Source organism: Panthera tigris, chromosome B1, assembly GCF_018350195.1.
Source record: "Panthera tigris isolate Pti1 chromosome B1, P.tigris_Pti1_mat1.1, whole genome shotgun sequence".
NCBI lineage: Eukaryota > Metazoa > Chordata > Mammalia > Carnivora > Felidae > Panthera > Panthera tigris.
The window spans coordinates 159,472,205-159,486,321 of NC_056663.1; the positions used below are offsets into that span (position 1 = coordinate 159,472,205).

Here is a 14,117-nt window from a genome sequence, read left to right on the forward strand (position 1 = left end):
ATTTTCTAATTTTATGCAATATGGTCAGAGAAATAATTTATATGATTTAATCCTTTTGAATTTGAGGCATCCTTTAAGGGCTAACATATGCTCTATTTTTAAATATGAGGGATGTGCTTGCAGAAAATATGTATTTTGCTTGTTGAATGCGAACTTTTATATATGTACATATATATACACAGCTGTACGTTTGAAATGGCTGTACATTTATGTTCTATTGTTGTTCTTGTTCACCAGTCTATAACACCTTGCTTTTGTCTTTTTTTCTTTTCCCTAGAATTCTATCTAGTCAGATAAGATTAGCACTCTAGTTTTCCCTTGGTTCCCATTTGCCTGATGAATCTTTTCCTTTTATTTTCAAATTTTCTATGTATTTTTTATTTTAAATTTATCTCTCTTGTGGCTGACATTCTGGTTCTTTTTAAAAATTTTTTAATGTTTATTTATTTTTGAGAGAGAGAGAGAGAGAGAGAGAGAGATCGTGAGTGAGGGAAAGGCAGGGAGAGGCTGAGACACAAAATCCGAAGCCTGATCCAGGCTCTGAAATGTCAACACAGAGCCCAATGCAGGGCTTGAACTCACAGTGAGATTATGACCTGAGCCAAAGTCGGATGCTTAACCAACTGAGCCATTCATGTACCCCTGACATAATGTTTTTTAAGATCCAATCTGACTCTGCCATTTAATTGAAGAATTTTATCCACTTACATTTATTTTGGCTACTCTTACATAAAGATTTACCCCTGCTATCTTTCAAATTTTCTAATATACTTTCTATAGAGATCATGTTTTCTTCTGCTGGTTTAAATATTAAATCACTTTAAAAATTGTCTAAAAGTGAATTTACCATTACTAGTAATATGTCCACAAGCAAGTCTTGCCTGTGTCCTCATCTATAAAATGAGAATAAAGAATATGATTACTGTGGGAATTAAATGAGGTAACACATGTAAAATTCTCAGAATAGTGCCCAGGAAGAATAAAGTTCTAGAAAAGTGTTTTAGTATTATATCATTATGACAGTTGCTTTTGACTCATAGCTGTGTTGTTTCTCCCTGTTGATTTCAGTATTTGTATCTTCTCCCAATAACACAAATGTTTGGGGTGCATGGGTGGCTCAGTCAGCTGAGCGTCCGACTTTGGCTCAGGTCATGATCTCACAGCTTGTGAGTTCAAGCCCTGCATCGGGCTCTGTGCTGACAGCTCAGAGCCTGGAGCCTGCTTCTGATTCTGTGTCTCCCTCTCTTTCTGCCCCTCCCCCACTTGTGCCACATCCTCTCTCTCAAAAATAAACAAACATTGAAAATCTTTTTAAAAAACACAAATATTTTACCTTTTCTCATGTTTTTATTGTCTTTCTTCTTCCTCACTATCTAGCATGTTGGTATTATCCAGATCCTAGAAATTTTGGTCTGAATTTTTATAGATTCCCTCCCTCCTTTTTCTCCTTCCTTCCTTCCTTCTTTCCTTCCTTCCATCCTTCCTTCCTTCCTCCCACCCCCTTCCTTTTCTTTTTATTAACATAATAGACTGTTCTAAAATATTTGATTAATTCACAAATCTCTTGCAGTATCCCTATACTTACTTCTCTAATTGATTCCTTCCTCCAAAAGTGTTTCAACAGCTAGTTAAAAGTTTCAAAATTATTTTCTTTCAGAATTCTAAAAATAATATGTGATGCTTGGCTCTAGTGTAGCTATTGAGAAATTTGATGCTGTCTTAGTCTGTTTGGATTGCTATTGCAATATGCCATAGACTGGGTAGCTTATAAAAAAATTGAAATTTATTCCTCACAGTTCTGGAGGCTGGATGTTCAAGATGAAGGTGCCAACACAGTTGGGTTCTTTGGGGTTGTACACTGCCAACTTCTTTTTGTGTCCTTACATGTCAGAGAGGGTGAGAGAGCTCTGTGAGGTTAGTTTTAACAAGGGCACTAATCCCATTCACTAGGGCTTCACCCTCATGACTTAATTACCTCACAAAGACCCTACCTCCTAACATCATTACATTGGGGAGTAGGGTTTTCACATAGGAATTTGGTGTCGGGGGGGGGGCACATTCAGTCCATAAGAGATGTAAATTTTTGATCCTTGTTCCTTTTCAGGTGACCTGTTTCTCTCTGAGCCTTTTAAAATTTGTTTCGTCTTTATTTATTAAAAAAAATTTTTTTTAACTTGAGAGACAGAGAGAGAGAGAGAGTGGGGGACTGGGACAGAGAGAGAGAATCTTAAGCAAGCTCCTTGCTCAGCATGGAGCTCGATGCAGGGCTTGATCCCATGACTCTGGGATCATGACCTGAGACCAATTCAAGAGTCAGACACAATTGATTGAGCTACTCAGGTGCCTCAAAAGATTTTATTATTTTTTTATTTTTGAGAGAGAGTGTGTGCGTAAGCATGGGAGGGGCAGGGGGAGAGAGAGAGAGAGAGAGAGAGAGAGAGAGAGAGAGAATCCCAAACAGGCTCTGTGCTGTCAGCATGGAACCCAGCTTGGGGCTTGCGCCCATGAATCATGAGATCATGACCTGAGCTGAAATCAAGAGTTGGACACTTAAATGACTGAGCCACCCAGGCACTGCAAAAGATTTTAAGTAGTCTCTACACCTAATGTGAGGCTTAAACTCACAAACCTGAGATCAAGAGTCGCATGCTCTACCAACTGAGCCAGCCAGGTGCCCCTCTTCCCTTGTCTTTAATATTGTGTCTAGATGTGGGTTTTCCCCTTCCTTTCTACTTGGCTTTTTCTGAGCCCACTTATTTTTTTAATGTTTATTTATTTTTGAGAGAGCAAGTGAGCAAGAGAGTAAGCATGAGTAGAAGAGCAGAGAGAGAAGGGGAGACACAGAATCTGAAGCAGGCTCCAGGCTCTGAGCTGTCAGTACAGAGCCAGACGTGGGGCTCGAACTCACGAACCAGGAGATTATGACCTGAGCCAAAGTTGGACACTTAACTGACAGAGCCACCTAGGCTCCCCTTTCTAAGCCCTTTTAATAAAGACCTCAGACTGTATCCTTTGATTTGGTGACATTTATCTCCATTATTCCTTAAAATATTTTTTGCACTCCTAATATTTCTCTCTTGTGAGGCTCAGTATTATCTGGATCTTGGCACTTCTACACATACCCTCCATAATGCTTTTCTTTTACACATTCAATCTCTTTTTCTGATGCCTTCTGGAAGAAGTCCTTAATCTCATCTTCAAATGCACTTAGTTTAAAGCTATGTCTGTATCAAATCCTTCCTCAAAGGAAGATAGCAGCAGTATCAAATAAGAACAAAATATAATGAAAAAGCACTAACAAAAAATATTAAGTGTGAAAAAGGAAATAAAGAACACATGGAAGTTGATACCTTGACAAAAAATGGTTTGGAGTAATGTGAATAAAGCATCATTGGGATTGTTCAAGAAGGAAAGGTGGTGATGAAGTGAGTATAGATTAACACTTGTTAAGAATTTTTTGTTCTACAGGGTGTAAAAAAAATGGAATGGTCAGGTCTGGCAGGGTTTAAAAATGGGAAATTAAAGGGATGCCTGGGTGACTCAGTCAGTTAAGCATCTGACTCTGGATTTCGGTGCAGGTCATGATCTCACAGTCATGAGATTGAGCCCTGTGTTGAGCCCCACTTCAGGCTCCGTGTTGGATGTGGAGTGTGCTTGATTCTCTCTTCTCCTTCTGCCCCTCCCCTGCTCACGTTCTTTCTCTCATGCATGGGAGGTATGCATGCAAGTGGGAACAAGCCAAGTGAGCAAAAATGACTCAGGAATGTGGTGTTAATTATAGAATCTTTTGACTAGTAGAAAGAATGAATACTGATTATAACTAGATAAAATAGCTAGACGGTAGAGATGGTTCATGTTATAAGAGGGAAGGAAGTTCTATGGATACAGATGTATTGTTAATAGATTTGAAGGGTGAGAAAGTTTCCCTAGTGTTTCCATTTTCTCAAAGAAGAAACAACCTGAGAGCAAGAAAGAGAGGGATTGAAGGTCTGAATAAAGAGGTGTGAAATGCTTGTTGAGGAGAGGTTAAGTGTGAATTGACCAGGAAAATGTATAGGATCCTCACACAATGCTGTGGGCCCTTGATTTTCAGGGTCATAAATTTCAAGTGAAATTGGAACCAGCATGGCTGGTTTTTTCTCTATCCCTGTTCAGCTGCTTAGGTACAGATGCAGCATAGTTGAAGTAGTTGCATACAAACAAGAGTTTTCAGTTTAGAGGGACAAGAGAATTAATGTATATGCAAAGAAAATGAAGCCTATGCAAGATAGAGAAAAGTGAGGGACTTAAAGACAAAGAATAGGGGAGAGAATCAATTGTCTGGAGATCCTAGTTGAGTCAAAGGATTGGTTAGGCATGACTGAGTGACCTAGAAAGAGGTGTGAGTAGCATGCTAGAAGCTGAGGTTTTTGGAGGTAATGATAAGATCTACAGCAGTGTTTTCAAGCTATAGGTTGAGTCCCATTAGTAGGTCAGTTTGGTGGATCAGTTTCTAAATTAGCACTTTAAATCCGCTACACATTAGAATCATCTAGAGAACCTAAAATTAAAAATCAAATGCCCACACCTAATTCCCAGAGATTCTGATTTATTTGGACAAGTGTAGGGTTCAGAAATCAGTTTTTCATTAAAACTGTCCAGGTAACACCAATGCAGGCCTGGTCAATAACCACTGTTCCAAGATCGTGAAATTAAAAAGACTGATGATAGAATAAAAGACAGTAAATCTTCTAAGAATTGGGGAGAGGGGGAGGTCAGATATGTGGTAAGTTGTAATAAGGTGATGTGGCAGGTGGCATAGTCAATGTAGTTAAGGTTCTCAACACAGAGCATATGAAAGAAAAATGTAAACACATACACAAGCCTGTTCAATCATTTTGTACATGGATTTCAAACAGAAACTTTGACTTCATTTCTTGAACTAGAAATAAATCAAAACCATTAAAAAAAAAAGTATCTCACACATTAAGTACAAGGATTTACCCAAATCCTACCATGATAAAGTTTGAATTGTTAATTTTAGAATTAAGATTATTGCTAAAATTTAAGAAAAAACTATTTGTAAGAGAAAATAAATTGACTGGAAAGTTTAATGGAAAATCTATGTCAAGCATAATTTAAAATTTTTTAAAACAAATTAAAAACATCTACAAATGGTGAGAACATTCAGTATTTTAAGATAAAACTAATTTAGGAAAATTGTAGTAACATGGTTAAGAAAATAATTATGGCAAGCTACACATTTTTAAATTATGAAAAACATTAAAAATAAAATATCTAATAAAATAGGCCTTGCTATTGCTTTGGGGGAAAAGGTGGGAACAAATATTTTTTATTTTATTTACATATATTTATTAAAAGATTTTCCATATGACATTGCAAATTAGTCCCATTTCTCTTGTATTTTGCTATAATATATGAATTCACACAAAGGAGATGGAATACATAAAATTACAAATATGGTAGAAAAATAAACCACATCACACCCAAATACACAGTGAATTATTGCAAATGGCATATACCATATCCCAGACATATAAGGCATATTAGTTTTAGAAAAGAGCAATGCCCCCCCCCCCCCAGGTACACACAAACACACATACACAAATTCCATTGTATTAAAACCACAAGAGGAAACAAACTGTATTATAACCAACTGGTCTTCCACTTTCTTATGTTCGTTCTTAAGTTCTTCTTTTTCAATCATAATGAAACCTACCAAGAAAAGGATTTTCTCCAAATGTGTATGGTTCAAACACGATTAGTTTTTGAATCTGACATTCTATTTTGTACTTCTGTTCTTTTATTAATGTGTGTCTATATACATATTTAGATATATCTAAATTCCTTAAAACTACAACCTTGAAAATTAATTGTAAAAAGTTGTTTTCTATTTAACATGCCACAGTTCAGTGTTTACATACTATTCTGTAAGACTAATAAATTACAACATACAAATTTAGAAGCAAAAACTGGTATTATTGAATGTATACTGGCATTTTAACAAAATCTTTTACTATATTTACCCCATATACTTTTATAGTCTGAATTTTTTTCTTAATACAGGGAGGAATTTTATTTACTGAAAAAGTGTCCCAAATTTCTGTTCTATTGTTTTACAAAATTCTGAATGCAGCTTTTAGTTTGATTTTGATAGAATTTGTATTAAGTGAAGAGTCCATGTGATAACCAAAATAATAAAATATTGCATATAATATATAAATGTATCTTTCCCATCACAGTTCTTCAAGTTGACAATAACAAATGATATACGGTAATCATTATTTTATCAAGACCTCTGCTATTGTGAAAATAGACCTGAATATATTACCCTTGATGATAGATAGCAAATTGGTGAACAATTAATTTTACATTTAGAAGAACAAAGTGTGACAGCACAGCATCAAGATTGATAATCCTATATGAATGTATTAAAGATATGGGTTATAAACACAGGCATGAAAACTGAAAACACTTTGAAAATAAGTATTGTAAGAATATTTATATACACATATCATGGCTCATTATGAAAAAGATTATTAAAGCATAATGTGAACAATACATTATATTAATTCACAGTATAAACACACACTTTGAGGAGCAATTTAAGCGAGGAATAATATAAATATAGATATAACATTAGTTAGCACTATTAATACATATTTTGTTCTGTCATATATATAAAAATATACACATAGATATGGCTCTTTTAAACCAAAATTTTTATATAAATATTCACTGATTTAAATAAAAGTTGACAGAGGTAGAATTTGTGTCAATGTTCATGATTTTCAAGAACAAGTACTTCAAATATTTCATTACTGTTCTGTCCTTTAAAAAATCCACAGAGGTAACTCATTGAAAGCCACCATTCTGAAAAAGGGGGGACAGGAAAGGCGAGTTAAGAGAAAAACGATAAAAATTACTTGGTAAATTCACAAAAAACTAAGAGACTGTTTTCAGTTTTAACCAAAATTATAATCTCTAATAAAACCTTTGCCCATAATCAAGTTATAGTTAACAGCTCTATACTTCAAAATATATTCCCCTCAGACCACCCAAACACATCAAAGTATATGAGGACTAAATGAATGATACAGAGTGAAAAGAAAGGGGTAACACAGGATGTTAACTGAGAAAAATCACTCAAAGTGAGGAATAATATAATGTCTAAGTTAATGTACAAGTACTGTAAATTGTGTGAGTCTTAAAACAGCATATTATGGATAGTCAAATATTCTTTACCTTATGTGCTATCTAATCACCACCCCAATTAAAACACACACACACACACACACACACACACACACACACACACACACACACAAATATGAAAAATTCCACAATGGAAACATGTGATGAACTGATAACTATTTTATTTAAATAAAAAAAATTTTTAATGTTTATTTTTGAGACAGAGAGAGACAGCACAAGCTGGGGAAAGGCAGAGAGAGAGGAGACACAGAATCTCAAGCAGGCTCCAGGCTCTGAGCTGTCAGCCCAGAGTCCCATGCAGGGCTCGAACCCATGAACTGTGAGATCATGACCTGAGCCAAAGTTGGACGCTCAACCGACTGAGCCACCCAGGCACCTGATAACTATTTTAAAATGGCATTTTTGAGGAGCACGTGGCTGGATCCATTTAGTGGAGCATGTGATTCTTGATCTTGGGGTCCTGGTTTCAAGCCCCACATTGGGCATAGTGATTACTTAAAAAATAAAACAAAAAATAAATCATCTCTTGTAAAATTCCCAATGTAAGTACTGTCTCCTGGCAGAAGGAAAGAAAAGGAGAAAGGAAAGGAGAAAGGAAAAAAAAAAGAAAAGAAAAATAAAAAGAATAAAATGGCATTTTGAAAATACTTTTAATGCTTAGATGCTCTCAACAATTTATTAAGGGGAAAACCCCCAAAGAACAGAACAAAACAAAATGTAAGATAGGATAAAAAACTATTTTGAGTATGATCTCTATTACAATTATATATGTATGTCTATGAATGTGTGTGTATATTTATTACAAATCAAACAAGAAGGAAGTATATACCAAAATGCTAATTGATATTTACTCTGGGTTATAGGATTAAAAGTGATTTTGACTTGAACATACATTTTCACAACAGCCAAGAGATAGGAGGAACCCAAGTATCTACCAACTCATAAATGGTATATTCATACAGTGGAATATTGTTTAGCACCAAAAAAGAAAGAAATTCTGACACATGCTCCAATATGGATGAACCCTGAAAGCACTGTAAGTCACAAGGACAAACACTGTATAGTTCCAATTATATCAGTTAAACAGAGTAGTCAAATTCACAGAGACAGAAATTGTAATGGCAGTTGCCAGGAGCTGTGGGGAGGGGAGACTGGGAGTTAATATTTATTTCATGGGTAGAGTTTCAGTTGAGGAAGATAAAAAAGTTCTGGAGATGGATGAAGGACATTATTTTTTCACAATAATGTGAATGTACTAATTGTCAGAGAAATGTGGATTTAAAAATAGTTAGAATGATAAATTTGATGTTATGTATATTTTACCACAATAAAAAAAAACGTTTAAAAAACTGATTTGGGGGGGCAGCTGGGTGGCTCAGTCGGTTAAGCGTCTGACTTCGGCTCAGGTCATGATCTCGCAGTCAGTGAGTTCGGGTCCCGCGTTGGGCTCTGTGCTGACAGCTCAGAGCCTGGATGGAGCTTGTTTCAGATTCTGTGTCTCCCTCTCTCTCTGTTCCTCCCCCACTCATGCGCTCTCTCTCTCTCTCTCTCAAAGATGAATAAAGGTTAAAAAAAAAAAGAATTAAAAAAAAAGTGATTTTGGTGTCCTTCTTTATATTTTTATATTTTACGTTTTCTCGGTGAGGATGTACTAGTTAACACAGAATTACTATATGACCCGGAAACTCTACTCCCAGAAGATTTGAAAACAGGTACTTGAACACCAATGTTCATAGCAGCATTATTCGCAATAGCTAGAAGGTGAAAACGACCCAGGTGTCCATCAACTGATGAGTGGACAAACAAAATGTGGCATAAACACACAAAGGAGTATTATTCAAGCATAAAAAAAGAAACAAATTGTTTCAACATACGAGTCCTGACAACATTATGCTAAGTAAAATGAGCCTGACACAAAAGGACAAATATAGTATGATTTCACTTATATGAAAAGCTAGAATGGGCAAGAGACAGAAAAGTGGATTACAGACTTTCAGGGCCTGGGGAGGTAGACAGGGGACTGAAGAATTATGGCCTAAAGGATATAGAGTTTCTGTTTGGAGTGATGAAAAAATTTTGGAAGTAGTGGTTTTAGTTGTACAACATTATGAATTTAATGCCACTGAGTTGCACACTTTAAAAACAGTTAAGATAGCAAAGTTCATGTTACATATATTTTATCACAATTAAAAAGTGTTCTAATTTGGGGGGTCTGGCTGGCTCACTTGGTGGAGCATGTGACTGTTGATCTCAGGGTTGTGAGTTTGAGCTGCATGTTGGACATCGAGATTATTTTTAAAAAAATGTTTAAAACAAACAAAACAGAAAGTTTTCTAAATAATCACAGCTTTAGAGATTGCTAAATCCAGCATGTTCTAAATCAGTGGTTCTGAAAGTATAATATGGGTATCTCTGGAGTCTCCAAGACCTTTTTTGAGCATCTATAAGGTAAATCCTATTTTCATAAAACCAAAGAATTATTTGTTTTTTTCACTCTTATTCTCTCACAGGTACACAGCAGAGTTTTCCAGAGGTTACATAGTGTGAAAAGCCAGGTAGTAAATATTTTAGATTTGTGGGCCACGGGGTCTCTGTCACAACTACTCAATTCCACCTCTGTAGGAAAGCAGTCTTAGACCATGTGTAAACAAACAGGTGTGGCTATGCTAGATTTACAAAAATAGGCAGTGGAGTGGATTTGGCTCACAGACCTTAGTTTACCAATCTCTGGTCTAAAATGCAGCTGTGAATCCAGTATGAGAAAATGTATGTGTCACAACTGTTACAAGGCTTTATAACGAGAAGCTGAACCTCCATGTAATCACATTCAAATTAATGCAGCAGCTTAGAAGTTGTGAGGACACAGTGATTGTAGCCAGCATTGAGAAGTAGTCCTCAAAGTGAAAGAGGAAAATGCATGTTTTAGTCAAACAAACACACACAAAAGAAAAGTACAGCAATCAGGACTCATTTAAACCTACGCTCTACAAATACCAATAAAACCTGGCAGATCAGTATGTCAAAACACATTACATAATTAATGTTCATAATGAGAATTCTGAGTCATTGAGGAAATGCTTAATTATCTTCTATATGCTTCTACTTAAAAGAAGGCAAAGAAATGCATATTTTTAAAAAAGAATGACTTTACTATTTCTGTCAGCAAGCCTGCATTTTGCGGTCAACCTACCTTTCAAGCCCTGGTCCTGCAGGACTTCTTTCCCATTCATTCCCATCTCCAATGAATCAGCACATCCCTTTGACCCTTCTTCTGTTATATGTATCCTACCTCTTTACAACCACTTTGCTCTGTCTACTCAAGCTTGAACATATGCATGTCCAGTGACCCAACAACTTCACTCCTACGTATATACTCAAAAGAAATGCACACATCTGGTCACCAACACACAGGTACTAGAATAGAATGTTCATCGTAACTCTACAATAGCCCAAACTGGAAATTGCCAAATGCCCATCAACAATAAAATGGGTAAATGGACTGTGGGGAGTTCATGCAACGTAATACTATGCAGCAACAAGACTGAACAACCTACAAGAACACACACCAGTATGAATGAATCTCACAGATGTACTGTGGAGGAAAATAAGCCAGAAATGTAAGATTTCGTTTAAAAAGTGTCCAAAAACAGGCAAAAGAAATCTATGTTTTTAATAGGCAGAATAGTTACTTCTGGAGCAGGGCTTATAAGCAGGAGAGAGCCCAAGAGGAATGTGTTTTGTTTCTTGATCTGGGTGTAGGTTATTCACAGGTGTATTCAATTTGTGAAAACTCACTGAGCTGTATGCTAGGATATGGCACTTTTCTATATATATGTCATTTGTTTTTAAAATTTGTCCTAGCTTTCGGGGCGCCTGGGTGGCTCAGTTGGTTAAGCGGCCGACTTCGGCTCAGGTCATGATCTCACGGTCCGTGAGTTCTAGCCCCGCGTCGGGCACTGTGCTGACAGCTCGGAGCCTGGAGCCTGTTTCAGATTCTGTGTCTCCCTCTCTCTGACCCTTCCCTGTTCATGCTCTGTCTCTCTCTGTCTCAAAAATAAACATTAAAAAAATTTTTTTTTAAATTTGTCCTAGCTTTCAACATTATTCCACAGATCCTGAACTGAATATACTGTTCCTCTCATAGCTCTTTCTGGTCTCTGCCTCTCATTTCTATCTTCCCCAATATGGCCCAAATATAGTTATGAAGTTAATCCACCATCTTAATCCCTCCCTTGTACCCATATTATACACAGAAGCACCTTCAACGGCTCCCCTTGACTTACAGAGATAAGACTACAACCTCTAGTTGAGCCTCACATTCAATATACCCTCTGTGTCCCACCCTGCCTGCCATGCCTTTCTCCCTTATTATTCCCCGACAACCTGCCATTCCTGTCAGATTGAGTCTACTGTGTCATGTGCATTCCCATTTGTACACCGCTGTCTGTTCTTTTACCACCTGTTATTTGTATGTTGAATGTGGCACTTCATCAAGTGTTACTGCGTGATATCTCATCCTGTCATTTAATATTTTGTTGTGGATGCCTTTTCTTCTTTAATCGAGGTATAATCTACATACATTAAAATGCGTGGACTGTTAATGTTCAGGTCAATGAGTTTTTACAATTGTATATACCCGTGCAGCCATCACCAAGACGCAGAACCCTTCATTACTTCACAAAATTCCCCCGATCACCTTTGTAGGCAAAATCTCCCCTCCCTCCACACTGAAAACTACTTTCTGAATTTTTATAATTACAGATTAGTTTTGCTTGTCCTAGTGTTACATACTTACCTTTATGATAATTAACAGCTTATATGTTCAGGAGAATGTAAAGGAGACCTCAGAGTTGAACTAAGGGGTGGTGTGGGAAGACCATGTCGACGCATCTCTTGGATTGCTCTTTCTCTGTCAGCAAAGATCAAGGAAGAGATTATACAATTAAGTGGTATACAAAATATAAGATGTTGTGATTTTTACTGATTAAGTAATTTCTCCTCAATTAACTAATGAGTATTTCTACTAAATTTAAACCCAATGTCCTTATAATTTTTAAGTAGGGAGTAAAAGATTTCAATTAAAGGAATATGTACTATAAGAGGTTGTTCAAAGCCCCTCTGAATACAGATTTGCAAAGTTGGTTCCCACCTCTGCCCCTTCCTTTCCCACCTCTTCTTGAACATAAATCTAGCTTCTTCCTTCTTCCTAAAAACTCCCAATGTCTGAAGTGAAATAACCCTTTTCTCTACTACGCCCTCCTCCCCTGTGTCTGGGTCAGCTCCACAAAGCATGGTGACTGCGTTTCTACTTCTTTTGTGGGCTATTCAGGGTCTCTGGCCTAGACTTTCTGCATTATATTCCTCAGTATCCAAGATTTCTACTTAGTTGGGTATTTCACAAACTATTTTTTCATTATGATCCCCCTTAAAGAAACTTTTTAAGATATTCCCTCCCCCCAAATTATCCACTCTTCCCAATGAAATTTTAACATATAGATATGTTATTTATGTACTGAGGTCCTCTGGCAGGTTATGAGTCATTGTAATACCTAAAGTTTTTTTGCCACTCCCTCAACCCCAAGAACCAATATTGTTCCCTGGGGTGGCGATAATGGCACTTTAAGAATGCATAACCTAGTTGGATGATAAGGAAAAGGAGATGTGGTCCTGTTGGCCTATGTTTCTTTGGGGACCAGGAACAAGGGAAAAAGAGGAATTAAGGGGGTCTTATAGCCCTAGGCAGTAGGACCCCCCCTTGGACTGAAGAGAATTTAAGTTATCATTAAGAAATAGAAATCATGTATGTACAGTTTAGCACACTGAGAAACGAAATCTTCTCAATTACGAGAAATTAGTAACACTGATTTTATGTATGGATGCTTTTCTTCATTTCTCAGGCTTCCTTTCTCTTTGAAATCATAAATATTGATTTCCTAGCAAATTTTGTCTATACTACAAATGGCATATCTTTCAAAAGTTTTGATGCAAATAGAAAATAAGAGAAATAAAAAAACTGACCCGATAAGCAGCAATTTGACCACTATTTGAGTATGAAATCTCAGGAATGTTTATGTCTATGGTATTAATACAGCAAGAAAGAGTAATGAAAGAAAAGTAACTTGACAATTGATTTGCAAATTAGACTTCAATTTTAGCTGTGAAAGCAAGTTTCATCCCTGTTTGTGGCACTTGGAGATTAAGGTTTTCAATATACAAAGCAAATGAACTGAAATAAAAGTGAAATAAAAATTAGAAAACTACTAAGCGGTAGGGAATATACTGTATATAAGAGCATGGGGTTTAAAATTAAACAGATCTGTCTTTATTTCAAAATTTTATTTATCTTTTTAATTCACATTTAGTTAACATAAAATGCTTTGTTAGTTTCAGGTGTATAAGATATATTTTGATTTTAGTTTTGGCTCTGCCATTTATTATTTGTATGACTCGGTTTCCTGTAATAGATGCATAATAATAGGTTATTAGTAGCATTAATCAGATATGTATATGGTATCTGGCACATACTTATCAATTGCTCTTATGATCATCATCACTTTTGTGATGATCTGTATTTGGAGTTTCCTATTGGACCACATTGTTTGTGCTTTTTTTTTAATTTTTATTTTTTTAATGTTTATTTATTTCTGAGACAGAGAGAGACAGAGCATGAGTAAGGGAGGGGCAGAAAGAGAGGGAGACACAGAATCAGAAGCAGGCTCCAGGCTCTGAGCTGTCAGCACAGAGTCCGACGTGGGGCTTGAACTCACAGACCGTGAGATCATGCACCCGGGCTGAAGTCGGACGCCTATCAGACTGAGCCACCCAGGCGCCCCATTTTTAAATTTTTTTTCAAAGTTTATTTACTTGAGAAAGAGAGAGAGAGAGAGAGAGAGAGAGAAAGA

The 14,117-nt window shown here is 36.4% G+C and overlaps 1 protein-coding gene across 6 annotated transcripts in view; it reads right to left on the reverse strand.

The window, feature by feature from the left end:
- CEP135 (centrosomal protein 135) overlaps positions 1 to 14,117 on the reverse strand; it is a 237,798-nt gene that overhangs the window by 163,289 nt on the left and 60,392 nt on the right. For 4 of the 6 annotated variants that reach the window (XR_006217005.1, XR_006217004.1, XR_006217006.1 and 1 more), the window contains one exon: positions 12,011 to 12,124. Coding sequence is in view for 2 of the 6 variants with exons in the window: in XM_042984492.1 (XP_042840426.1) it covers positions 12,022 to 12,124 (103 nt within the window). In the remaining 4 variants the exon portion in view is untranslated. Of the gene's footprint in view, positions 1 to 6,695; positions 6,874 to 9,505; positions 10,110 to 12,010; positions 12,125 to 14,117 lie in introns of those variants that run through there. The other 2 variants (XM_042984492.1, XM_042984493.1) reach the window with 2 other exon arrangements.